Genomic DNA, 27414 nt, shown 5'->3' with positions numbered 1-27414 from the left:
CAGTTGGCCCAGAGCGCGCCTGCACCCACCTCGCCGCCTTTGGGCCCCGTAGGGCCGGGGGCGCAGGCGGACCAGAGCAGGCCCCTTTCGTGCACCCAACGGAGGAGTCCCCCAGTTTGCTCCCGGTTCCAGGCGACCCCCGATCCGACCCTGACTGGCAGAGCGCCAGCGCATCCCCTACCTGCTCCTCTTCTACCTGGAAGAGGAGAGAAAGGGGAGGGGGGGGAGCGGGGCCCCGGCCGTGGCCTCTGATTGGCTGGCTCGGCAGGGGGGTGTGTGTGTGGGGGGGGGGGGTGCCGGGGCAGGGCACACTCGGCAGCAAAGAGAGTCAGCAACTTGGAGCACTGCGACCCCGGAGTGTCCCCTCCCCAGCATGGCCGACGGGTAAGAGGATTCCGCTTCTAATAATAATAACGATGGTATTTGTTAAGCGCTGACTATGTGCCAGGCACTGTACTAAGCGCTGGGGAGGATACAAGCTTCTGCGTGTGACAGGGGAAGAGTCTGTCCGGGCTGGCGCCCCCGGTCCCGGCCCCCGGCCTCCGGGCCCGACTGGCAGGACCTTCCGCTCCGGCAAGGCCCAGGGCACCTGTCGCTGCTGCTTTAGTTGGCTGCTGGGGCTGCTGAGCCTGCCGGTCGGGCCGCCAAGGCTGGAGCGGGATCTGGGCTGGGACGCGGGCTGGGACAAGGACATGGGCTGGGCCGGGCTGCCGAGGGCCCGGCTGCCAAGGGCCGGGCCGGATCGGATGGTCGACCCCGGCTCGGGTCCCGTTAGATCGTCCTGCTCGGAGACAAGAATCTGGGGTGGAACCGAGAGACGGTTGGCCCTACCTGCACAAGTACGGAGGGAGAGCGGGTATGCACATGTGTATGGCGATGTGGGAGGTAGGGTGTGCATATATGTATGGGGCTGTGGAAGAGAATGTGTGCTTATGTGTATGTGGGTCTGGGAGAGTGTGTGCATGTGAATGTATGAGGGGTGTGTGTGTGTGTGTGTGTGTGTGTGTGTGTGTGTAGGTGAGAAGACGAGTCTGTATGTGTGAGTTGGCTTGGACAATTCAGGCTCCTTTAGGGTCCCAGAAGCCCCTCACAGGTTGGAGGTGGGGCCCCTCCAGCCAGCCCCCGCAGCAGCTCCCCGGCCTGGCCAGCAGATTTTCCATTTTCATCCCCTCCCCCGGCCCTGGCTGGTTGAGGCCTCTCCCACTTCGCCCTTTGGCTTTGAGGAGGGTGAATGGGAAAGATGCTAAAAAGATCACTCGGTGTGGTTGAGAGAGCATGAGGAGCGGGAGGAGGAAGATAAGGAGGAGGAGAAGGAGGAGGAGCAGATCTGGGTTAGGGTGACTTCCGGAGAAGTCCTATGGGCAATGATTCACAGGCACCGAGCTGCCCACTGCACTGCTGAGGGCCTGCTGACTCTGGAATGAGTCTAGCAGTGCCCTGGCCTTTGTCCTTGGGGTCAAAAGGCAGAGAAGGGGGGAGGGGGAGCGGGACACTGTGAGCCCGTTGTTGGGCAGGGATTGTCTCTATCTGTTGCCGAATTGTACATTCCATGCGCTTAGTACAGTGCTCTGCACATAGTAAGCGCTCAATAAATACGATTGAATGAATGAATGATTTAGAAGAGAAAGGGCACAGTGGAGGGGAGGAAGAAGAGAGCATTGGAGGAGGAGGGGGAAGCCAGTAGAGGGGAAGGACTCAGCTACCAGTACTCCGTAACCCACCCTCAGTTTGGGGAAGGTTGCATGTGGAAGCCATGGTGGGCCCGGAGGGAGTCGGGGGGAGCAGGGCCTGAGCCTGTGGCCGGGGCCTTTCTGAGTTGTAGCCTGAGCCCTGACCCATAGAACAGGAGAACCGGTAGCTCCCTGGGCCAGGGACACGTGGGTGTGAGCTAGGAGTGGGATCCTCCCCCTGCTTGAATCCGTTCCATGCGGGGACCCCCACCTCCACTGTGTCCTCCTGCTCCACTGTGGCTCAAAGGCCCCCCACTTCCTGTCCCTTCTGCCCTGCCTCTAAAATGCCATTCTCTTTGGCTTTCCAGCTCTTCCATGCCTCCCTCATCGGCCTCCATGCCCACAACCCCAACCAACTGCCCAAACTCTGTACCCCCTCCTGAGTCCCCACTGCCCTCCTGAACACCGAAGACCACACTGACTAGTTTGCTGGCAAAATAAAAAGCACCAGATATAAACTTCCCACAGTCACTCCTTCATCTTTTCATCGCTCTGTTACTCCTTCCTCCTCTCTCTCCTACTTCCTGGCCATCTCAGAAGATTTCCCACTTGCTCTCTACTGTTTTTTGTGCTATTTGTTTTTTTTATGGTATTTGTTAAGCGCTTATTTTATGCCAAGCATTGTTTTAAGCGCTGGGATAGATACAAGGTAATCAGGTTGTCCCATGTGGGGCTCACAGTCTCAATCCCCACTTTACAGATGAGGTAACTGAGGCATAGAGAAGTTAAGAGATTTGCCCAAAGTCACACAGCAAACAAGTGGAGGAGCCAGGATTAGAACCCATGTCCTCTGATTCCCAAGCCCGTGCTCTTGCCACTAGGCTATGCTGCTTCTCTAAGTATTTGTTAAGTGCTATGTTCCAAGCACTGTACTAAGCAATGGGTTAGATACAACCTAATAAGATTGGACACAGTCCTTGCCCCACATGGGAATCACAGTTTTAATCCTCATTTTATAGAAGTTAATTGGCTTGCCCTAGGTCACACAGCAGACAAGTGGTGGAGTCAGTATTAGAACCCAGTCCTTCTGATTCCCTGGATTGTACTCTTTCTACTAGGCCACGCTACTTCCATGCTGTGCCAACCCTCACCTCCTACAAATACCAGCTCCCATCCTCCTCTCCTCCCTTACCGCTCTTGTCAGCCAGTCCATCACTGATGGCTCCTTCCCCTCTGCCTTCAGACAGGCTCCTATCCCAATGGCAGGGAGCCTTCCCTGGGCCCCACATCAGCCTTGGCACTCACCCCACCTCCCCACTCCCCCTCTTGTCCAGATTCCTCTAAAGGGTTATCTACACCTGCTCTCTCCACTTCTCCTCCTCCAGCTCCCTCATTGGCCCTCTACAATTCAGTTTCCTCCTCTTCATTCAACTGACAGGGCACTGTCCAAGGTCACCATTGACCGCCTCGTAGCCAAAGTCAACGGACTCTCCTTTGTCTCAACCATTCTTTGTGGTTTCCTGGATACCCCTGGGGGAATTTGCAAAACTTGAGGCTTTAGTGTGTGGGCTGGAGGGAGTAGACTAGGGGGTAGAGTGGGGTGGGGGTGAGGTTAAGCTAAGAGGTGGAAGTAGGCTAGTGGGTGGGAGTGGGATAGGGGGTGGGAGTAGGCTAATAAGTGTTAGGTCCTGAACAGAAACTTGTGTGGAGGCTGGTTTGCCTAAAAACAGCTTCCCAGAGCTGGTGCCCCACTGCAGGTTGTTTTTAAACCACGAACTTTCCAAGCTCTTCAACCAGCTGTGGGATGCTGATGTTAACCGCTTCAAACCGGGTCGGGATTACACCATCTCACTGCAGGTAACACGGTCTCCCAGGCCGCTCCGGTCCCTGTCTCCCCGGGAATCCAAACCACCCATTGCCCCTTCGGGACTAACGTGGGCTGAGCATCTTCCGGGGGCGGGGATGGGCTGGGCTTGTTGCCTGGGAGTCATCCCCGCTCACAGTGGCCGACCAACCGGTCCTGCCTGCCCACAGGCACTTATGGGCTGGCAGTGGAGAGCCCCACCTGGAACCAGAATTATTTTCCAGATGTGGCCCTCCCCAGCCCCGCCCCAGGCTGCCAGCTTTTTCCTGAGCCCCTGCTCCTACAGCCACACCCCCAAACCCCCCCGCCCCCCACATACACACATATGCGCTTGCGCACCATCTGACCTGGTGGAGGAGGAAGGAACCTGGGTCCTTCCTGGGCTGGCGGGGAAAGTGAGGGTAGAGGTCCATTCCTGCCTTCCTGCCCATCTGTCTGTCCGGCCCTCACAGGGGAGAGTAGGCTTTATCCCCCAGGGCAGCCACACGGCCAGGGACAATGCCGCGCAGCCCCTGTTCCTGCAGGTGGATGAAGAGCGTCTCCAAGGCACCAAGACCTTTGCAGGTAAGGCTCCAGGCCCTCTCCCCGCCGGCTGGGACCCCGAGGGCTGCAGGGACCGGCGGGATCTGACCCAGCTACTGTCTCCCCAGCCTTCATCTCCCTCCTGGACAACTACGAGACGGCCACCGGGGAGCCCGAGGTCGTGACTGCGGAGGAAGAGGCCGAAAACCACCGTTTCTTGGATGCCATCCTGGACACGACCGTCATGAAAGTGGGATGGCCGAGGGACGCCTCTCTTCCCTAGTCGTCTGCCGGCTGCGGGCTGACCACTGGCAACAGCTCCTCCTCCCTCCCTTTTCTTTCCATCAGCTCACACATCAGTACCTGGTGGGGAAAAACTTGGCCCGGCCCAGTGTGAAGGACTTCAAATCTCAGCTCTACCACATCTGGTTCCAGCTATACCCCCGCGAGGGGCATCGGGGGTACGCGTGGCTGTGGGCCAGAGGTGGGAGGACTGGCACGGGACTCTCCCCTGACCCGATAGACAAGCCAAGTCATTCTCGAGCATCTATAACTCTCTGGGGAGGATCTGACTTGTCCAAGCCCTTTTCCTGGGCTGGCTGACCACTGGCCTCTTCCTCCTTGTTCTCTGCACTCGGGTGATTCACCCTCTCTGGGGTCTGGAGCCCGGCCCCACCTTCCTCAAGACCGTGTGGAAAACTGGGTGTGCCTTTCCACTGATTTTTTCTGGGAAAGCGATCCCAAGGCATTTTGGGAAGAGGAGCCTAGTAGTGGACCTGTCTGGCCTGAGGTCCTGGATGGGGGGGTGACTGTTTACAGGATCCCTTCCTCCCATCCTCCCACTCCTCTCTTCCTGTTCAAGGAGAGAGTAACCAGGCCTATCCTAGTCCTGGAGGAGTTTACCGCCGGTGTGGACCCTGACTTGGAGTGGACTGGTGTTTTCTGTCAGACAGTGGTGGTAGCCTACGGTAGCTGCTCTCTAGCCACACTGACCCAGGGTGCCAGAAGCTCCCACTGTGACTGTCTCCTGCAGGCCGGACTCCTGCGGGTTCGAGCACGTGTTTGTCGGCGAGACCAGGCGGGGGCAGGAGGTGCTGGGCTTCCACAACTGGGTGCAGTTCTACCTGCAGGAGAAACGGGGAAACGTAGATTATAAGGGCTACGTGGCCAGGCAGTCCAAGACTCGGGTAAGTGGTCAGCGCAACCCCATTCCGGGCCCACTGGACTGCAGTCAGCCTGGTCATGCAGGGTTCCCCGGGGCCCGGGATTTAGGGTGGTGGGGGTTAGAGTGAAGAGAGATCATCTTCCCTGTCCCCACCCTCAAGGGCCTGACAGTCCTGGGCTGGGGGGGTGGGCAGGGGAGAGGTGGGCAGGACTTGGTGTCCTCCTACAGCCACCACCCCTCACCACCAGGAGAAACGAGGTCAGGGAAGCCATCCGGCCCTGCCCTCCCTGGCTGCACATCTGATGGGCAGCCTGACTCCCGGAAAACAGGGCTGTGCAGCGAGCAGGTGATCAGCGCAGTGGGTGCTTGGGCAGGGCCCACTGCACCGCCCACTGCCCTGCCCAAGCACCCACTGCGCAGATGGGCAGTGCATCGAGTGGGCGGTCAGGACAATGGGAGGGTGGCCGGTGCATCGGGTGGGTGGTCAATGAAGTGGGCACTTGGTCAGTGCAGTGGGCAGGTGGTGGAGAGAGCCCAGCAGGGAGCAGCCCACATTCCAGGGCTGAACAGCTGTGTTGCTGCAGCCAGGCTTGGCAACACTCACCGATGTTGGCCCTCCCGTGGTCCCTTCAGAAGCACCTCCAGCGGCTCTAGCGTCCCCCACGGTCCCGGCATCCCCCACGGGCCTGGCTTCCCCCCACAGTCAGTGGTGGCCGGCTGGGGGTGGGGTTGGGTCACTGGCAGCCTGGCTCTCTCCTCTTGGCAGCCTGATGCCGAAGACCAGGTTCTGAGCCTGCAGTTCGGCTGGAAAGATTTGGTCAAGCCCGTCGGCAGCACCTTCATCGGCGTCAGCCCTGAGTTCGAATTTGCTGTGTTCACCGTGGCCTTCCTGCAGTCTGGAGAGAAGGTGTCACGGGTGCTGGTGAGGGTAGAGGAATATGAGCTGCTGCTTGTAGTCTGTCGCCACGGGAGACACATTGGCTCGGCGTACCCTGTCCTGATCAGCAGTGACAATGAGGATTTGTACTGAGGGCTGCCCGCCCGCCTGTTGTCAGCATTTTCAATAAAATTGGATTTAAACCCGAAGGGGACATTTCTGTAATGTGGCGGGGAGTCCTGCTAAGACCCAAGGCCCAGTGAACGTTGCTGTCTTCGCCTCTCAACATCTATATGGAAAGGGCCTCTGAGCGTCCATTTCACCATCTAGCCAAACCCTCGAGTCGGCTCTTCCGCCTCCATTCCCTTGCTCAAGCCATTCCCTCGGTTTGAAACTCCCTCCTCCCTTTTTTTCAATGGTATTTAAGTACTTACTATGTGCCAGGCACTGTACTAAGTGCTGGAGTAGATGCAAGCCAATCAGATTGGACACAGTCCATGTCCTACATGGGGCTCACTCACATTTTCCAGATGAGGTAACCAAGGCACAGAGAAGTGAAGTGACTTTGCCTAAAGTCACACAGCAGACAAGTGGCGGATTAGAACTCATGTCCTTCTAACTCCCAGGCCTGTGTTCTATCCACTATGCCACACTGTTTCTCCCCGCCCCCCTCAGAAGGACCACAGTTTTACCTTCATTCTCATCATCCCTAAAATCCCACCTCCAGCAGTAAGCTTTCCTTATGAATTTCCCAGCATCCTAGGCCAGAGTGACTCTTCAGCCAGCTTTAGCACCATTTAACTTATTTACGCTCTCCTTAGCACTTATTGATCTATATCAGCACAATTTATTTATTTCGGCCACTCGAGTTGTAAATATTTTTGTGTATTTCCATCCCCCTTCTGCCCTCACATCAGGCGTAAACTCCAAGAAGACAGTACACCAGTATTGTACACCAACCAGTGCTGAATAAATGCTCCTCCTCTTCCCTTCCCTGCCCAGTGGATAAATAAAAAGAGCACACATTCCATTCCATTTATTCAGCACGGGGGAGGGGAAAGTCAGCAAAGAGATGGATACAGTAGTTGAGGTGGGGTATTCATTCATTCATTCATTCATTCATTCATTCATTCATTCATTCATTCATTCGTATTTATTGAGCATTGACAGTGTGCAGCGCACTGTACTTAGCGCTCGGGAAGTACAATTCGGTAACAGATAGAGACAATCCCTACCCAACAACGGGGTCACAGTCTAGAAGGGGAGAGACAGACAACAAAACAAAACAAGTAGACAGGCATCACTACCATCAAAATAGATAAATAGAACCATAGATAAAAGAACATCATTAATAAAATAAATAGAGCAATAAGTATGTACTAATATATACAAGTGCTGAAGGGAGGGGAAGGAGGTAGAGCAGAGGTGGGATTTTAGGGAGGATGAGAATGAAGGGAAAACTATGGCCCATATGAGGGGGGAGGGGAGGAGGAGCAGAAGGAAAAGGGGCATCAGTCTGGGAAGGCCTCCTGGAGGAGGTGAGCTCTCAGTAGGGCTTTGAAGAGGGGAAGAGAGTGAGTTTGGAGGATATGAGGGGGGAGGGCGTTACAGGTCAGAGGTAGGACGTGGGCCAGGGGTCGACCACGGGACAGGAGGGAACGAGGCAGATTAGCGGCAGAGGAGCAGAGTGTGTGAGCTGGGCTGTAGGAAAGAAGGGAGGTGAGGTAGGAGGGGGCAAGGTGATGGTCAGCTTTGAAGCCAAGATTGTGGAGTTTCAGCTTCATGCGAAGGTTGATAGGCAACCACCGAAGACTTTTGAGGAGGGAAGTGACATGCCCAGGGCGTTTCTGCTGAAAGATAATCCGGGCAGCTGAGTGAAGTATAGATTGAAGCGGGGAAAGACAGGAGGATGGGAGATCAGAAAGGCAGAGCAAGAACCTGGACCATTAATTCATTAATTCGTTCATTCATTCATTCGCATTTATTGAGCGCTTACTATGTGCAGAGCACAGTACTAAGCGCTTGGAATGTACAATTCGGCAACAGATAGAGACAATCCCTGCTTATTGACGGGTTTACAGTCTAATCGGGGGAGACAGACGGACAAAAACAAGACAACTTAATCGCAATAAGTAGAATCAAGGGGATGTACACCTCATTAACAAAATGAACAGGGTAATAAAAATATAAACAAATGAGCACAGTGCTGAGGGGAGGGGAAGGGAGAGGGGGAGGAGCAGAGGGAAAGGGGGGAAAAGGGGCTTAGCTGAGGGAAGGTGATGGGGGGCAGAGAGGCAGCAGAGGGAGCAGAGGGAAAAGGGGAAGCTCAGTCTGGGAAGGCTTCTTGGAGGAGGTGAGCTCTCAGTAGGGCTTTGAAGAGGGGAAGAGAGTTAGTATGGCGGAGGTGAGGAGGGAGGGCATTCCAGGACCGCGGGAGGACGTGGACCAGGGGTTGACGGCGGGATAAGCGTGAAAGGGGGACAGTGAGGAGGAGAGCGGCAGAGGAGCGGAGCGTGCGGGGTGGGCAGTAGAAAGAGAGAAGGGAGGAGAGGTAGGAGGGGCAAGATGATGGTGAGCCTTGAATCCCAGAGTGAGAGGTTTTTGTTTCGAGCGGAGGGTGATAGGCAACCACTGGAGGTTTTTAAGGAGGGGAGTGACATGCAGGGTGGTGACTGCTTGAATGCAGAGGATAGGGCCAATCACCCAGGATATTCCGGAGCCAGATTATTCTTGAGGGTCCGGGGCTTTATATAAAAGCAGTTCTGTTCCTCTAAGGCCATCAGTGACCCCCTGAGTTCAGCCCAGAACACTATGTCTGACATGACCTCAGAAACTTGGAAGAACCATGGGCCGGTGGGCACCAACTTAATGGTTAGGACGGACTGCCCAACACCCCTCTCTCTCTCCTCTCCGTCCATGACTCCCTCCCGGACCCCCGGTGACCCATCACATTGTAAGCATCATTCCCGGTTCAGCCCCAGGACACAGACGTTCGGCTTGGCGAACAAGCCTCAGCACACGGGACAGAAACCAGACGTGGTGGCGCTTTCGGCTCTTCCCCACCAGAGGGGACCGGCGCACCGGCAACCAAACCGTGCCCAGCCAGGCTCCGCCCGGCCCCTTTCCGCTGCCCCGCCGGCTGCCTTGCGGGCATCGCGACCGACGGAGCGGGATTCCGGAAAGACCGAAAAATCAACATTATCCAAGACGGTCTCGGCCCTATTCGGCCGCCCGCTTGACCTAACCTAGCCGGCCGGAAAAGCCCCGGCGGCAGGGATTTGGGACAGGGTTCTCTCTGACACGTTCAGCATTCCTTGGGATGCCGGAATGCCCTCCCCCCTCACATCCACCAAACTAACTCTCTTCCCCTCTTCAAAACCCTACTGAGAGCTAACCTCCTCCGGGAGGCCTTCCCAGACTGAGCCCTCCCTTTCCCTCTGCTCCTCCTCCCCTCCCATGGCCCCTACTCCCTCCCTCTGCTCTACCCCCTTTTCCTCCCCAAAGCACTTGTATATATCTGTACATATTTATTGCTCTATTTATTTTATTAATGTACAGCGGCCACCGACACAGCCTGGAGCTGCAAGGCATGCTGTGAGAGAGTTGGGGTGAGCCTGGGAGGGGCAGGGGTGGGACTGGCTGGGGAGAGTAGGGCCGAGACTGGTGCCCTGTCCACTTCCGAGACCTCAAACTCCCAGCCCCTGTTGTGGGGAAGAGGACTTATCTCCTCCAGGGTCTAGTCAATCCATCAGTCAATCAATCAATCAATCATATTTATTGAGCACCTACTCTTTGCAGAGCACCATGTTACAAAGAAGTTAGCAGACATGATCCCTGCCCTTGAGGAGTCTCCAGTCCAGCGGGGTAGATGGACACTGAAATAAATTAGACGGAAGTAAGAGAAGGGGGGGATATGGACACAGGGCTGGTAGGGTGGTGGGGAGGGTGAAGAGACCATGAACGCTCGAGGGCTTAGGTGGAACCTTGGTCCCAGTTCAGGCACTCACGTATGCAGTCGGCCCCTGGGGATGGAGTTGGCTTTGGTATGGGCCTGAGAGATCGAGGGTCTGATGACACACAGTGAGGCCCTCCGGTAAGTCCCCAAGAGCTCACGAAAGCTCTTACCCTACTCCCCCACGGTCAGCGTGCCATCACATTCCACATCGGCAGTGATCGCCCTGCCCGTCCCTTAGGTGGGTCACGTCCGCGCTGGGCCAGCCGTGAGCCCCAGGAGGCACTGCTCTCCATGGGCGGCTCCGTAACTGGATCGGGAACTGCGCCTGCCAGCTCTGCTGGGGCTCCGCCAGCCCAGGCCTCTCAGGATTCCTTGCACAGTGACACAGTGAGACCCCTTACTTGATGATGTGGCAGAGTGGGCCTAGGCACGGCGGTGATGGAGCTGGTTAGTCGGTTGGTGCCTTCAGGCAGCCGGCCCCAAGCCTTCCCCTGGCAGGGGCTTTAAAAGAGCCAGTGCTGGATAGGGGCCCTGCCACTGAGGCCTGGGGAGACAGGAGGACTGCACAGGTTTCTCCCCAAGTGCAGCAAGAAAGGACCTTAGCCAAGCCTCGCCAGCCTGGAGCAAACACACCTATACACATACACGACAAACACACGACTGACAATTGTGCGGCAACTCCCCAGAAGGAATGCCAGGCCTCACATTTGAGTGGAACTTGGGCTAGGTTTCTGGCTAACAGGTCTAGTTGCTGACATATCGACCACCAACCCAGCAGGGAGCTACAAAGCATGCTGGGAGAGCATAGGGGTGGGGCAGGGACAGTCCACTTTCAACCACCCCATACTTTCTCCTTGCCCCATGCTTATGGGGAGGAGGGGCACAGTGGGAAGGCCCAACCCTGGTCTCCCTGGCCAACAGCCCCCTCCTCCCCTCCCAGGGGCTGCACATACAGTGCTCTTTTGGGGACCACCCTCAGGGTCCATCCTTGAGGCCCATCTTTGGTGATACAACTTTCCCATTGGACTGGTAACTGTGCAGGGCAGTGGGGGGTTAGTGGAGGGAGGTTGGACTGACACAGTCACCAGTACCTCATCGCCTCAGAGTTCACGCCCTGACAGTCTAATGTCATTTTAGCTCACTGGCCTGCCCTGGGGCTTGGCCACTCAGAGTGTGAATCCCCATCCCTGTGTCTGCAATTTGTAGGAGGGAGCAGAGGCAGGCCCAGCCAGAGACCCTGCAGGGAGTCCAGGACAGGCAGGACCAGAAGGGCCTGGAAGAGGGCAACCCCTAGGCCTTCCAGGGCCAGGAAGCGGGTGATGAGTCAAGGGGCTTCACGGGTTGAGGTCCCAGGGGTTGACTGACAGGACAAGACCAAAACCCACAGGGCCCCGAGGGGGCTTTACTCCTCAGCTTCAGAGCAGGGACAGTTTCCCCTGGATCAGCCACCCTCCTCCAGCCGATCCATGTGCTTTGCTTCGGTTAGTCGAGTTTGCCTCCTACGTTCCATGGCCGCAGCTGAGGCCCAGGTGAGGCCTGAGTGTGCCCTAGCTGTTCCTGATCAGGTTCCTGGGTCTAAAGCTCTCTACCCTGGGTCTAAAGCAGACAGGGGCTGGGTCTGCAAATCAGCTGCTTTACTTCTGGGCAGGGCCAGAGGCTTCTGGAAGACAGTTGTCTTAAACAGCAGTAAGGGTGGGTGGAACAAGTATCCCCTTGGATTTAAGGGGGCTAGGAGAAGTGAATTAGCATGAGAAAGGGAGAGAGAGAAAGAGAGAGAGTGTGTGTGTTCACGCACGCCTACAGAGAGTGAAGGTGAGTGTGCATTGGTTCTCAGGGCACTGCCTTCTGCCAACTGAGGCCTCACCTGGGAGTGGGGCTCCTGGGACTAGCACAGCTGTGACCATTTTCTGCATGAGCCTGAAGGGCCAATTAGCCCATTGACAAGTGCCATCTGCTGCTGCCAAGTGACACTTACTTCCCCCATCCTGCCACACCCCAAACAGGGGAGTCAGGAGACTGGCCATCACTGAGAGGTCAGGCAGGGTCCTGGCTGCTCCTACAGTGTTTTTTCTATTGACATTCTTCTCTTGGCTATAGAGAGGCTAGAGCCCCCTCCCCTTCCCATCTAATGTCTAAGAGAAGGGCAGGAGCAGGGAAAGAGGGTGTGTGAAAAAAGGTCTTTGTAAGAGCCTTCCCTCCTGCTACTTGCAATTTTTATTTCCTCATCCCAAGAGCTCAGAGAGCTTTGGCCCTAACTTCCCACGGCCTCACCCCGCAGGCGGGGGCTGGGGGAAGGGTGGCAGTGGTGGCTCTGGGAAGTGGAGGGAAAGCTCGAGGGGCTCTCATAAGCCTACTCACTCACTTGCTGCTCCTCTCTGTGTCTCTGTCTCTCTCACAAAGTGCTGTATGTTCAGCTAAGGCCCTCAGAAATCTTGAGCCTGAGCACAGAGCTTAAGTGGCCACGGGAGATGCTGGGAGCCAGAATCCCCCACCACAAACCACTAAAAAATTCCTGTTCTCAGCCTCCACTCCTCTCTCATCCCCTGCCCTCTTTCTGCAAGTTTCTCCATCTCCTCAACCTTCCCATTCCCTAGTCCACAGTCTCCCTCACCCATCACCTGCTCATGTGCCTGCCCTGATCTCGATGAGCCCTTTTCTCCCCTTCATCCCTCCGAGGACATGCGCCGGCCCACGCACTCCCGCCTCCCAGGGCTAGAGCGGTCCCTGTTGGTGCCCCATATCCCTGTCCCTCGAGCCACCCCCACGTGCCCGTCCGACTCCACCCCAACCTCCAGCCGGCACAGAGCTCAGGGTGCTAGGCTGGTTGCCCCTCCCGAAGGCCGGAGGGTCCCCGGAGGCTCTGGCAGGCCAGGCCCCCTCAGAGATACATCTTCATGATGCTGTAGGTGGTGGGGCAATAATGAGAGTGCAGCTGGGCCAGTAGGGCCTTGGAGGCGATCTCAAAGTGCGCGCCCTGGCTCTTTTTGTTCCACACGTGCACAGCATAGGTGTCCTTGAGCAGTCGGCGGAACTCCAAGGGGCCGATCTCCTGGAAGTACTTCTTCCAGTTCTGCCAGCGGATGGGGTAGAAGGCTTCGCGGGGCAGGGCCCGCACCCCCCGGCAGCTCTGGCGGGCCCGGAGACTCCGGACCGAGCACCACTTTTTGAAGACGCGGGTGAGGAGCTGAGGCCCCTGGTGGCCCCAGACCCACCCGTTATAGTGGTCCACGAAGTCCTGCATGCACAACTCGATGAATTTGTGCCCGCGCTCGAAGGCCAGGAAGGCCCCATTGAGCACGTACTCAGACTGCGTGCCCAGCACGTTGGTCAGGTTCTTCAGGCTCCTGAGCACAATGAAGTCCGTGTCCAGGTAGATGCCCCCAAACTTCCACATGATGGCGATCCGGCAGGCGTCTGAGAGGACGGGCAGCAGGTAGGGCTCCCAGCGGGCCTGAACCGTGGCGTGCCAGCCGGCCAGAGGCGTCCCGGCGAAGAGCTCACGCAGGTCCAGTGGGCGCAGCTCCACGTTGTGGAAGCAGCGCAGCAGGGAGATGCCCAGGTGCCTGGGCAGTGAGCCGTTGCCGCCGCCCAGACCCTTCATGAGGACCACCACCCGGGTCTCAGGGTGGGTTCTGGCGGCCGACTCCACCGAGCACATGAAGAGGAAGTTGGGGTTGGTCCTTTCCGAGGTCTCCACGAAGAAGATGTCTCCACCTGGAGGGCCCGGGGGGGCTGGGGGACTCGGGGCCGAGGGGCACTTGACTTCCAGGGGCAGGCTGAACGATGGGCTCTTGAACTTGGAGTCACCCACAATCCTCCAGTAGATCATGATGGAGACCACGGACATGAACTTGAATGTGAGGACCAACAGGGCACAGAGCCGGTGCCGCGGCGCCCCCCGAAGCAGCCTGAGGGCGCAGTCTGGGGGTCGCTGCATGGTCTCCTCCAGTCCAGGGCTGCCCCGGGGACACTGGGGAGCCACTACGGGGCTGGGCTGCAAACAAAGGGGACAGGGTTACATCACTGTAAGCTCATTGGGGACAGGGAATGTGCCTGTTTACTGTTACAGTGTACTCTCCCAAGCGCTTGGTACAGTGCTCTACACCCAGTCAGTCCTCAATAAATAAGACTGAATATTAACAATAATAATAATAAATATGGTATTTGTTAAGCGCTTACTCTGTGCCGAACACTGTTCTAAACACTTGGGGTAGATGAAAGGTAATCAGGTTCTCCCATGTGGGGCTCACAGTCTTAATCCCCATTTTACAGATGAGGTAACTGAGGCACAGAGAAGTTAAGTGGCTTGCCCAAGGTCACACAGCAGACAAGTGGCGGACCCAGAATTAGAACCGAGTCCTCTGAGTCCCAAGCCTGTGCTCTTTCATAATAATGGTATTTGTTAAGTGCTTACTATGTGCCAGACACTGTACTAAGCGCTGGGGTATAGATACAAGCATATTGGGTTGGACACAGTCCCTGTCCCAAGGGGGGGGGCTCACAGGCTCAATCCCCATTTTACAGAGGAGGTAACTGAGGCTCAGAGAAGTGACATGACTTGCCCAAAGTCACACAGCAGACAAGTGGCGGAGACAGGATTAGAACCATGACCTTCTGACTCACAGGTTCGTACTGAATCCACTGCACCATGCTGCTTTTCAATGAACTGAATGAAGGTCCCCCAGGTTCCCACAAGCCTGGGGCCAGATTTCAGGTCCAAGACATAACTTCTCATCTTCCCTCCTCCACCCCCTCCCATTCCCAACTTTCCCCGTTGCTGGTGACTGCAAAACCACCCCCACCACCAGCAAAGTCTCACAAGCCCACAGGCCTGACTTTAGCCTCGACTCATCGCTCTCCTTCCACCCGCATATTAAGTCGGCCACCTAATCCTGTCGTTTTGACCTCCGCAGCCTCTCTGGAATCCACCCTTCCCTCTCCCTCCAAACGCCCACTGTGCCAGTCCTGGAGCCTGCTCTCTTCTGCCTCTGCTATGACACCCTGCCTCCTGGTTCACCTCCCTGCCTGCCTCAGTGCAGGGCCAGTGTGCACAGACGCAGCTTTGGGTGGTGATTTGAACCCCGACCCAACCAGGGTGGGGGATCTGGGACGAGGTCACCAGAGTCAGAATGTCCTGAGAGCGGGGGTGGTGGGTCTGCCCCCCTGCTCCCTTGATGAACATCCTTCCGCAGGAGCACTTGGACCCGTAGGATTGGGAGGGGCAGGCCCGGGGTTGATGGGGGCAAGTTGGTGAGGGAGCAGGGCGGCGATGGCCATTAATGGATCCTGCAAATTTGGAAAAGCACTTATTGCCTTCAGGGCTGCTATACACAGCCTGATTCCTTGCCAAGATGTTTCATAAGAAAACAGCTAGTTTCCCAGTTGTATCCTGAGAACTTGGCCAGGGAAGACTCTATTCCAGTAACTTGGAAGGGTGCTCGGGACCCGCTTTCCCTGCCTTCAGTCAGGGCTGGCCCAAGGCACCGCTCCGAACCTGAGAGCCTATCGGTCTGCCCCACAGTGAGCCCTAGCAAGAGGTGGTCCTGAAGCAACCCCCTCTTCAACGGGTGGTGAGGAGGAGGGTGAGGAGGAAGGGCTAGGAGGAAGGGTGTTTTCTGGGACAGAAGGGAGGGGAGGCTTCTCTGGAAGATCTCAGGCTGGTCCTAGGAGGTTTCTTATGTCCCAGTGTCGGCTAGTTTTGGAAACCTTCTGGAGAGGTCAGAGCCAGAGCAGAAGAAAAAGCAGAAAGGAAAGCAGAAGCGTGAGTGGAAGGGAGAAGCAGCATAACTGAGTGGAAAGGGCTTGGGCCTGGGAATCAGGGGACCTGGGTTCTTATTCCAGCACTGCCATGTGACAGTGGGCAAGGTCTTAACTTGTACTGTACTCTCCCAAGCACTTAATGCAGTGCTCTGCACACAGTAAGTACTCAATAAATACGACTGAATGATTCTCTGGATCTCAAAGCTCTAAAATGGGGATTCAATACTTGTTCTCCCTACCCCTCAGACTATGTAAGCCCAGTGTGGGACAGGGACTATGTCTGGTGTGATTATCCTCTATCTGTCCTAGCGCTTTTTTTCCAGCCAAACTGCTAATGCACTGATCCAAGCACTTATCCAATCCCACCATCAGCCTTCCTGCCTACCTGTCTTCTGTCTCTCCCCACTTCAGTCCATATTCCACTCTGCTGCCCAGATCATTTTTCTACAGAACCATTCAGTCCACATTTCCCCACTCCTCGAGGACCTCCAGTGGTTGCCCATCCACCTCCACATCAAACAGAAGCCCCTTACCATCGGCTTTGAAACACTCAACCACCTTGCCCCCTTTTATCTCACCTCACTGACTTCCTACTACAACCCACCCACACACTTCACTAATACCAACCTAGAACTCCCTCCCCCTTCATATCTGACAGACCATAGCTCTCCCCACCTTCACAGCTGTAATAAAAGCACATCTCCTCCAGCTGACCTTTCCCTACTCTGGCTCTCTATCTTCTATGCCACTTTTGTCCTTGGACCTTTTTCCACCCTACCCTCAGCCTCACAGCAGTTATGTCCATATCCATACTCTATTTCAACATTTGTCTCCCCCTCTGGACTGTGGGCACCTTGTACGAAGGGAATGTAGCCACCAACTCTGTTGTGTTATACTCTCCCAAGTACTTAGTACAGTGCTCTGCACATACTAACTGTTCAATAAATACGATAGATTGATTGATTGCTGTCAGGCTCCAAGGCCATCAGGGCCATGGTCTCACAACCCTGAGCAGGAGTTGGCCAAATGGTCCAAGAACCTCACAGTTGGGGAGGGAGGAGCCCCACATCCCCCCAAGGCGTCTTCTGGCCCTCTGGCCCTCCACCTGGTCACCACCAGCTCCTCAGGTTCCTGGGCAACGTCTGAGGCTTCTGGCACTGCTTCTTCGGAAATCTTCTGGGAGGCAGAACCCCAGCCCCAAACTGCAGTACTATACTGCACTTCCTGTTGGATAACAGAAGCAGCGTGGTTTAGTGGATAAGGCACGGGCCTGTGAGTCAGAAGGACCTGGGTTCTAATCCCCACTCCGCCATTTGCCTGCTGCATGACCTCGGGCAAGTCACGTAACTCCTCTGTGTCTCAGTTCCCTTATCTGTAAAATGGGGATGAAAACTGTTACTCCCATATGGGACAGCGACTGTGTCCAACCTGATTAGCTTGTATTTACCCCAGAGCTTAGAATAGTGCTTGACACATAGTAAGAGCTTAACAAATTCCATCATCATTATTATTATAACAATTCAGCCATTCAATCTGTAGGAAGACATTCCCGAAGTCCCTCAAGCTCTGGATTTTCCAGAGCATGCAAGGTTTCATCAGAAGTGAAAAAGACTCTTAGCTAATCTCGTCTTTACTCTGAGCGCTGATGGACATCCGTTGTTACTTTCTCCATTTCAGAATTCCTGTCACAGTAGGCTCTGAGCTTCCCCCGATCTGCTCCTGGTTTCCCTTGCAATGACATTAGCCTGCTCCGCTTTCTCCAGGCTTCTATTTTTGGTGCTGGCTGGGCTGGCCATGATCCCTAGCAGAGCTCGGCGCTACCCTGACCACGAAGGCTGCAGTCGGAGCCTTCCCATTTCAGCCCCGTTGGGATTTTGCTGTTAAATGAGAATACTCGGTCTGGGTCGAGTTTGTTCCCAGGGACTTTCCTCAGGAAAGCTTTATGGGCCCGGCCCCAGCCCCAGCCCTGACCTCCACCCTAGCCTCCCATGGCCTGTCCAGCTTCTGGGACAGGGTGGGGGTCCCAGATGGCCAGGATGCACCCAGGGCTCCTTCAGGGAGCCCAGAGATCTGAAGCCCCACGGAGCAGTCCACAGTGCCCATGTGACTGGACCTCTGGCTCTCGCCTGACCAGTTCTGCTTCAGAACTAAATCAGCCCCAGGCCCTAAGACAAGCAATTCCTCAGGTTTTTATTGACTTCAGAATTTAGCAACTGTAGTCTATGTTGGGAGCCTTTCCTTATGGAATGCAAATCTGAAGAACCAGACACGCATATCCCTCTCTCTCTCCCTCTCTCTCAAGCATGCGCGCGCACACACACACACACACACACCCCTCCTGCCCTATCATACACTAGCCTCCCCTGACATCCGTCTCCAAGCACACACATGTGCACACATGCATGTGTGTACTAAGAGGGCTTTATTGCCTCACAACGTCACAAAACAAAAACAGACCACTAGTCACAATTCTGCTGAACCAAGAGTCAGACGGCCCAAATATGGACTAGTCTCACAGCCAGCTGGGCAGCAGGCCCCACGGCACACCCAGCAGCCAGTTGGGCTGCAGGCTCCAAAGCCCGCCCTGCAGCCAGCTGGGCAGTAGACCTCACAACAAGCCCCGTAGGGATCCGTGTATGGGTCATTCATTAAATCGGATTTATTGAACTCTTACTGTGTGCAGAGCACTGTACTAAGCGCTTGGGAAGTACCATTCAGCAACAGATAGAGACAATCCCTACCCAACAATGGGCTCACAGGTCATGTGGAGAGACATGTGGTAGGCAGGGCAGGGATCCCTGCAGTGGATTACATGGTAAGCTTCACAGTGACCCTGGCAGTGAGCCCCATAGGGATCCTGCAGTGAGCAACATGGTGAACCCAGCAGCTGGCTGTGTAGTGAGCCTGGAGACGGGTTTTGCAGTGAGCCTGGTGGTGGGCCATACGTGAGACCGAGGAAGGTGGCAGGGGAGACCAGAGAGAATCAGGGGGATGCCATAGCAAAAGCACACAGGATGGACAAGCCCGGGTCTTGCAGGGGTCAGGGAGTCAGAGGAGATGGCGCCCCGGGAATCTGGTCCCACCACCAGCTGTGGAAACCATTTGTAATTTTTTTGTATGGCATTTTTAAAGTGCTTACTAAGTGCCAGGCACCGTAATAAGCGCTGAGATAGATAACATGATCATCAGGTTGGACACAGTCCATGTCCCACATGGAGCTCCCAGTTTTAATCCCCCTTTTACAGATGAGGTAACAGAGTCACAGTGAAGTGAAGTGACTTGCCCAAGGTCACACAGAGCTGACAAGCGGCAGAGCTGGAATTGGAACCCAGACTGAGAGGTGGCAGGGTGACCTAGTCAAAGAGAGTGCGGACTGGGAGCCCAGAGACCCGGGTTCTAATCCTGGTTCTGCCCCTCGCCAGCTGTGCGGCTTTGGGCAAGTCACTTAACTTCTCTGGGCCTCAGTTACCTCATCTGTAAAATGGAGATTTGAGACCTCTTCTCCCTCCCCTTTAGACTGTGAGGCCCATGCGGGACAGGGATTTATACACCACAGTGATTATTATTATTATCGTTATTACTGGGAATGGGAATGACACAAGTGACACAGCCCTTACACTGATGAGGAAGTAGACAAGATCCCTGCTTTTGAGGAACTTAAGTGGCATCACTACTAAAGTTTAGATTCATTCCTCGGTGAGAGATTTAACAGGGTGGGTTATTTGAGGACAAAGGGTGAGGATGCTAAAAGATAACCCTCCAACCAATTAGATGGACATCCAGAAGGGCACCTGGCCCCACAGTTCCTCCAAAATGCCCTGGGTTCCCACTGGAGACAGAATACAGGCCAGGGACTCTTGTTCTGCCCCCACCCCCCACCCCCCCAGTTCCCAGTGCATCACTTCTTAGGGCTTTCCAACATTGCTCCTTGCACTAGCCACCACCTCCTCTGTCCCGGCCCCCCGATTTGAAGGCTGGGCTGAGTGGGACTGGGATTCTGGCCCTTGTCGGACCAGATTCCGAGGGTTTCTGTGGGAAAGTATTCTCGGCCCAGGGGAGGCGGCGGTGGACCGGCCAGTCGGCTGGCGGTGGTCAGTGGTGAGGGACACCACAGGACCAGTGGTTGCACCCCTGGGGTCTGGGCGAGAAGCCAGCTCAGAAGGGCAGCCATAAACCACAAGTGTTGGCTTCTCCACGGGCATGGGGTCCGAAGGTTGTCCTTGGGGATGGTGGGTTGAACCCTGGCTCGGAGGGGGGTCTGGAGCACTGAAGAGGTGGGGGAAGGTCCTCCCTCAGCCTGGGGACCCTGGATGTGGTGGAAACACTGGTGAGTCTTTCCGGAAAAAAAAAAAGTTGGAGATTTTTGGCAAGGACTCAGTCCCCCAGTGGGATTTCCTGAGCACCTGCTGTGCGTACATGTTCTTTTTTTAATGGTACTTGTTAAGCGCTTACTATGTGCTAGACACTGTACTAAACCCTGGGACAGATACAAAATAATTGGGTTGGACACAGTCCATGTCCCTCATGAGGCTTACACTTTTAATCCCTAAGCACTTAGTACAGTGTTTTGCACACCGTAAGCACTCCATAAATGTGACTGACAATGAAAGACTGAGGCACACAGAAGTAAAACGACTTATCCAAATCCACAAAGCAGACAAGTGGTGGAGCCAGGATTAGAACCCAAGTCCTCTAATGCCCAGTCCTGTATTCTTTCCACTGTGTCATGCTGCTTCTTAGGTTGTTGGGAGAGCACACAGTCTAAAGACACACATTCCCTCCCCAGAGTTCACACTCTATAACTCTGGCTGGCAACAAAGGACTCCCTCCTCCTTCTTCCCCCTCCCTCCTCCCCCAGTAGCTCCCCTATAGGGATGCAGTGACCCCTGCAGGGATGCAGTGACCGTCCCTGACAAGGCCAAACCCCCCATGGCCCCAGCCCCTCTGGGCCACCGCTGGTGACACAATTCTCTCTTTCTGTTTGGGGATCACAGTGTCCCCAACCCAACACTAGGAAGAACTGGGGGAAAGCAATAATTCAGCCCATAGAGGCCTCCAGCTAGGGCTAGTAGCATAGATCAATTTCATCTGCAGAGTAAACTAAGAATTCCTCAAAGCAGTGAGAGGGAACTCTGCAGTGGATTGCTAATAGGCCATTTGTTAAGAATTTCCATTATCTTCCATTAAGAATGAAAGACATCTCTTCTGACCTAAACGCCCTGAGTCCAACTCTTTTAAAAATGGAAAAAAAAAACCTCTTCCAGAGAAAGGAGTGAACTTCCCAGGGTGGAACACACAATGTGAAACACACAGTTGTGCAGGTATTTCAGATGTCCTGATAAGGTATGGCAGAGCCTGTCCAATCGGGAGAGTCCAGGTCGGGACACAAAGGGAGGTCAAAATCGGTTGATAGATTGATTGCCAAAATGTTAACTCCCATTACACTTTGTTTTGAGACTGGGCTCAAAATCCATCCCCTTGAGAGGCAAGGCGTCCCGGAAAATCGGGAGCCATTCTTACACTCAGGCACTCAACTGGCTCTTCTCCTCCTACCTCAACTCCCTGTTCTACTACAACCCAGTTGCTTCTCTAATGTCAACCTAGCCAGTGTACCTCCAGCTCATCTATCTGGCCACCGACCCCTTGCCCACAACCTCCCTCTGGCCTGTAACTCCTCCCTTCATATCCCCACCTTCAAAGCCCTCCTAAAATCACATTTTTTAATGGTATTTATGTGCCAGACACCATACCGAGCATGGAGGTAGATACGAGTTAATCAGGTTGGACACAGTCCATGTCCTACATGGGGATCACAGCCTTAATCCCCATTTTATAGATGAGGTACCTAAGGCACAGAGAAATTGTGATTTGCCCAAGGTCACACAGCAGTTGAGTGGCGGAGACAGTATTAGAAACCATGTCCTCTGACTCCTCGGCCCGTGCTGCTTCTCTCTCCATGAGGCCTTCCCCTTCTAAGCACTCATATCCGCTACTCGCCCTCCCTTCGGCATCACCTGTGCGTGTCCATCTGTTCCCTTTAAGCACTTGACATTCACCCCTCCCTCAGCTCCACAGCAGTTAAGCACATATCCTTAGATTCTGCCATTTATTTTAGTGTCCGTCTCCCCCTTCGGTCTGTCAGTTCCTTGTGGGCAGGGATCAAATGTACCAACTCTACTCTCTCAAATGTTTAGTAAAGTGCTTTGCACATAGTAAGCGCACAACTGACTGGCCCTCTAAGTCTGGTGACACAGGGGAGCCGACTGCACCAATCATTCAATAGTATCTACTGAGTCCTCTGTCTGTGAGCAGTCTGGGGCTCCCCTAGACACTGAACGGACAACTCCCCCGCCTCCCACCTTGGGAAAATCCTACGTCAAAGGTTGAGGTTAGGGCTCTTATTCCAGACAGCATTTGCCCCCTGAGAGTCAGGAAAATGAGTCCAATGCCAGGGAGAGGCCCTTCACAGGGGTGCAATAGTAGGGTACCCCAGAGGGGCACGGCAGCAGAGTGCAGGACCAAGGGCAAGGGTGGGCCCAGCAGAGCTTGGGGGAGAAGAAGCAGGAAGGTAAGAGAGAAGCCTCACTGGACATGGAGGGACAGGCCTAGCCAGCATGCCCCTGGTCTTGCCCGGGCCTCAGGCTGCAGCTCGCCAGTCTGGCCCGTTGTCCTCGGCCTTAGAGTGGGGCACAGGCACAGGCTGGAGCTCCCGACACACAAAGGGGGAGTCCTCATTTACCCTGGCAAAACATTACCCACTTCCACAGCCGGCAGGTCTGTCCGAAGATGCCTGGTTTTCTCTTCTCCGTCTTTCCAGGCAACCGTGAGGATCCAGCCTCCCTCACGCTATTCCTGTGGCTTTACTAGCCCCGCTGACATTAGGCCACCTCCCCGTTGGGGTCCTCATGGGGTGGTGGGGTGGGGGGCTGTTGGGGAGCAGTGGTCTGTCCATCCCAGGCCCTTGGACTGCTATCCTATAAAGTCCAGATTTCAACAGGTCTGTCCCCTGACTGGGACTTGGGGTATGGGGGGAAAATTAGTCTTGTGTTCAGTACCGTTGAGTGTCTACAGCTCGGGCCTCCCTGTCTCTGATGAGTACCGAAAGGCACTCCCATTGAGGGGTCCGGGCAGCCGCAGGCATGGTTGGGGGGGTGGGACGAGAGGCCCCAAGGGTCCCCCTGGGGTGAGACAAGGAGATAGAGGGATTGAATGGAGACATCTGTAGGAGCAGACAGAGGGCTGAAGGTGCCTGGGGGGGGGGGGGGAGGGGGGTCGAAAGGGGGCGGGTCAGATGGGGAGAGGAGGGGAAAGGGGAGGGGCCAACTGTGCTGGGGAGGGGGAAGGGGTCGTGGTCAGATGTGGGGGAGGGGGGAAAAGGGCGGAGCCACCTGTGATGGGGAGGGGGAAGGGGCGGACTCACCTGTCATGTGGATGAAAGGGGCGGGGTCAGATGTGGCGGGGTGGGGAAAGGGGTGGAGCCATCTGTGGAGGGGGCGGAGCCAGAGGCGGGACCACCTGTCGTGGGCATAAAGGGGGCGGGGTCAGATGTGGGGGTGGGGAAAGGGGTGGAGCCAACTGGGGTGGGAAAGGGGCGGAGCCAACTGGGGTGGGAAAGGGGAAAGGGGCGGAGCCAACTGGGGCAGGAGGGGGAAAGGGGTGGGGCCACCTGGGGCAGGAGGGGGAAAGGGGGCGGGGCCATCTGTGAAGGGAGAGGGAGGGAAAGGGGGCGGAGCCAACTGGGAAAGGAGGGGTAAAGGGGCAGGGGCAATTGGGGCAGGAGGAGGGGAAAGGGGGCGGAGCCATCTGGGGCAGGAGGGGGGAAAGGGGCGGGGCCAATTGAGGCAGGGGGGAAGGGGCGGGGCCAATGGGGGCAGGAGGCGGAAAGGGGCGGGGCCATCTGTGGGGGAGAGGGCGGGAAAGGGGCGGAGCCACCTAGGGAGGGGGGAGGGGAAAGAGGCGGAGTCACCACAGCGTTGTGCGCCTAGTCGGCGCTCGCTAAATATCATCGATGGCCTGAGGGGGGGGAAGGGGCGGAGCCTCCTGAGGAGGGGGCGGGAAAGAGGCGGACTCACCGGGAGGGGCTGCCCAGGGGGTGGTGGAGTCGGCGGGATCTTCGGTGAGGGGCGAGCGCCGCCGCCTCCGGCCCGCAGGCCCTGGCTGAGGGAGTCCCGGCCCATCCCCTCCCCTCCCCTCCCCTCCCCCCCAGCGGAGGCCGCGCCGTGCGGGAGGAAGGGACCCCCCCCCGCCCCCCCACCCGGCCCCGGCGCAGGGCGGGGGTGGCGCCCCCTAGGGAGGGAACCGAGCAGCTGTGGGGGGGGGGGCGAGGAGCATGCGCAGAAGGGGCGGGCCCGGGAGCGGGGCCTCCAGCCCTCGCCGCTCCCTCGAGGCGTCGCACGGAGCCAGAGGGAACGGGGAGACGGCTGGATTCATTCATTCGATAGTACTTATCCAACGCTTACTATGTGCAGAGCACTGTACTGAGCGCTTGGAATACACAAGTCGGCAACAGAGAGACATCCCTCGCGTGCGTTTTGTTGGACGCCCACGTGCCGAGGCGTGCTGGTGGGTAGGTCTTTTCGTCTACGTGGGGAAGGTGGAGGGCGGTTGGAGGTGGACGAGGTTCGAGGAGTAGGTGGGATGATAACAACAGTGGTGTTTCTTAAGCGCTGAGGATGTGCCAAGCGCTGTTCTAAGCGCTGGGGTAGATACAAGGGCATCAGGGTGTCCCACGTGGGGCTCACAGTCATAATGAGAAGCAGCGTGGCTCGGTGGAAAGAGCCCGGGTTTGGGAGGCAGAGGTCATGGGTTCTAATCCCGGCTCCGCCCCTTCTCAGTTGGGTGACTTTGGGCGAGTCACTTCACTTCGCGGAGCCTCCGTTACCTCATCTGTAAAATGGGGATGAAGACTGTGAACCTCACGTGGCACAATCCGATTATCCTGTATCCACCCCAGCGCTTAGAACAGGGCTCGGCACATAGTAAGCAGTTAACAAATGCCAACATTATTATTATTATTCTGGGAGTGTGCAAAGAAGGTGCGACGGCGGGAGGGGTGGAGTGAGGAGGTGGAGAAACAACGGTGTGGTTTAGTGGCAAGAGCCCGAGCTTGGGAGTCAGAGGATGTGGGTTCTGATTCCGGCTTTGCCTCTTGTCTGTTGTGACCTTGGGCAATCCCCTTCCCATCTCTGTGCCTCAGTTACCTCATCTACAATATGGGGATTAGGACTGTGAGCCCCACGTGGACCAACCTGATTACCTTGCATCAACCCTAGCGCGTAGAGCAGTGCTTGGCACATAGCGCTTAAATACCATGATGATTACTTTGATTACGTCGGGCAGCATGGCCTCCGATCCTGCCGCAGGTCATTCATTCATTCATTCAATAGTATTTATTGAGCGCTTACTATGTGCAGAGCACTGTACTAAGCGCTTGGAATGAACAAGTCGGCAACAGATAGACAGTCCCTGCCGTCTGACAGGCTTACAGTCTAATCGGGGGAGACAGACAAGAACTATGGCAATAAATAGTCAAGGGGAAGAACATCTCGTAAAAACAATGGCAATTAAATAGAATCGAGGCGATGTACATTTCATTAACAAAATAAATAGGGTAATGAAAATATATACAGTTGAGCAGACGAGTACAGTGCTGAGGGGATGGGAAGGGAGAGGGGGAGGAGCAGAGGGAAATGGGGGGAAAAGAGGGTTAAACTGCAGAGAGGTGAAGGGGGGGGAGGTAGAGGGAGTAGAGGGAGAAGGGGAGCTCGGTCTGGGAAGGCCTCTTGGAGGAGGTGAGTTTTAAGTAGGGTTTTGAAGAGGGGAAGAGAATTAGTTTGGCGGAGGTGAGGAGGGAGGGCATTCCAGGACCGCTCTGGGATTGAGGGGTCAGAGATGGCTCCCCGAGAGGGTTCGTGAGCGCACAGTGAGTAGCCGGGGGCGTTGATTAGATTCTACCCCGACCTCTTGAGTCCTCACCGCCCCCCGGGAGAATCCAGGGCAGCCCATGCCGCTTCCGGAGAGCACGAGCCTCTCATTTCCCCACCGATATGCCCTCTCTCTAAGTCGCCTGTGCAACTGGGTCTGTACCCTTAACCACTTTGCTTTTCGCTCCCCAGCACTGCACCCTTAAACTCTTGCCATTCCCCCTCTCTCTAATTTTGCTGTCTCTCCTTCTCTAGACTGTAAAGCCCGAAAGGGCAGCGATCGTGTCAACCGACTACCGTATTGCCCTCTCCCAAGAGCTTCGTAATAATGATAATTATGGTATTTTTTACGCGTTTACTCTGTGCCAAGCACTGTTCTAAACTGCTCTGCTCTCGGTGAGCGCTCAAATACCACCGATGGATTGATAGCGCCCGCTCGGAAACCCACACTTCTATACACCTGCTCACCTAGAAACACACAGGCATCCCTCTCCCCACCCTCCGACCCCCTTTCACTGAGATGACCCCCGCGCCCCCAGAACACACAGGTACACACCCAAGTACACAGACGGACAGTCAGACACGTCCCCGGGGCTGGACGGGGGTCTGGTGCGGCCCTACCTCCTGCGGCGGGGCGGGGGCTCCTTCATCAGCCCGTCCCTCCTCCCCGCACTCCGGCCTCCTGGCTACTTGTGGCTGCGGCGGCGGCCAAGCCCAGCTGGTCCGTCCGTCCTTCCTTCCCTCCCTCCCTCCCTCCCTCCCTCCCTCCCTCCCTCCCTCCCTTTCTCCCCGCCCCCGCCCCGCCCGCACTCCGTCATCCTGCTCCTCCGGCGCCACGGTTCCCGCACCGTCGGCCAGCGCCCACGAAGGGGGCGGTGCCCCTCCCCCGACCCCCTCCCCACCGGGCAGAGGGGCCCCGGAGACCCCCGCCCGCCCCCGACAGACAACCCCGCATCCTCCTCTACCCAGCGCTTTGAACGGTGCTTGGCACAGAGTAAGCGCTTAACAAATATCATCATTATTACACCCCCAGAGGGGCAGGTCCGCATCCTTGGGCTTTTCTCCCGGGTATCAACCGGGCCGGAGCCAGCGTTTAGAACAGTGCTTTGCACATAGTAAGCGCTTAACGAATGCCATCATTATTATTATCCCCGACCGAAAGGCTCTTCGCCGACCCCACCCTCCCGACCTGGGTCGGGGGTAGAGAACGTCAGCTCGGGGTCGAGGGTGGGAGCTTACCTCAGCCGGCACTGGAGAAATGGATCCCCGGCGGGAAGGGGAGGGAGGAGCTCTTTCCCTTCTCGACCCGAAATTATCCCGCCCGTCAGAGGTCAGACCTTTACCTCCCTGCAGTTCCCTTCTCTCCCTCTCCGCCCCAAAGCAGCTGTCTCTTTTAAAAACAATGATCTTTGCTCAGCGTTTACCGTGTGTCAGGTACCGTTCTAAACGTCAGGATAGGTACAAATTAAAAAGGTCAGACAAGTCCCTAACTCGGGAGAACAGGTATTGAATCCCCGTTTTCTAGCTGAGGAAACTGAGGTCAGGGGAAGTGAAGTGATTTGCCCAAGGTCACCCAGCAAGAAATGGGAAGAAGTGAGATTTGAACTCAAGCCCTCTGACTCCCAGGCCATCCGTGTTCTCTCCACTAGTCACGCTGCCTTCCCACTCCTGAACTTCT

At 56.0% G+C, this 27414-nt stretch overlaps 2 protein-coding genes across 2 annotated transcripts; one reads left to right on the top strand and one right to left on the bottom strand.

Annotated features, from left to right (window-relative positions):
- The first annotated feature begins 317 nt into the window (after positions 1–317).
- LOC100079420 (poly(U)-specific endoribonuclease-A-like) lies at positions 318–6304 on the top strand. The gene is made up of 7 exons (XM_029078632.2): positions 318–384; positions 3428–3527; positions 3987–4098; positions 4185–4306; positions 4405–4517; positions 5090–5243; positions 5988–6304. The coding sequence occupies exons 1-7, from the start codon at positions 374–376 to the stop codon at positions 6249–6251; spliced, it is 876 nt and encodes a 291-aa protein (XP_028934465.1). The 5' UTR covers positions 318–373; the 3' UTR covers positions 6252–6304.
- Positions 6305–9854: 3550 nt separating this feature from the next.
- On the bottom strand, positions 9855–26445 carry A4GALT (alpha 1,4-galactosyltransferase (P blood group)). The gene is made up of 2 exons (XM_029078778.2): positions 26358–26445; positions 9855–14047 (listed from the first exon to the last, which is right to left on the bottom strand). The coding sequence occupies exon 2, from the start codon at positions 13988–13990 to the stop codon at positions 12932–12934; it is 1059 nt and encodes a 352-aa protein (XP_028934611.1). The 5' UTR covers positions 13991–14047; positions 26358–26445; the 3' UTR covers positions 9855–12931.
- Between the last annotated feature and the right edge of the window lie 969 nt (positions 26446–27414).

This window comes from Ornithorhynchus anatinus, chromosome 14, assembly GCF_004115215.2.
Source record: "Ornithorhynchus anatinus isolate Pmale09 chromosome 14, mOrnAna1.pri.v4, whole genome shotgun sequence".
NCBI classification, from domain to species: Eukaryota; Metazoa; Chordata; class Mammalia; order Monotremata; family Ornithorhynchidae; genus Ornithorhynchus; species Ornithorhynchus anatinus.
The sequence above is the reverse complement of the archived record's forward strand: the minus strand, read 5'-3'. Positions and strand labels throughout refer to the sequence as shown.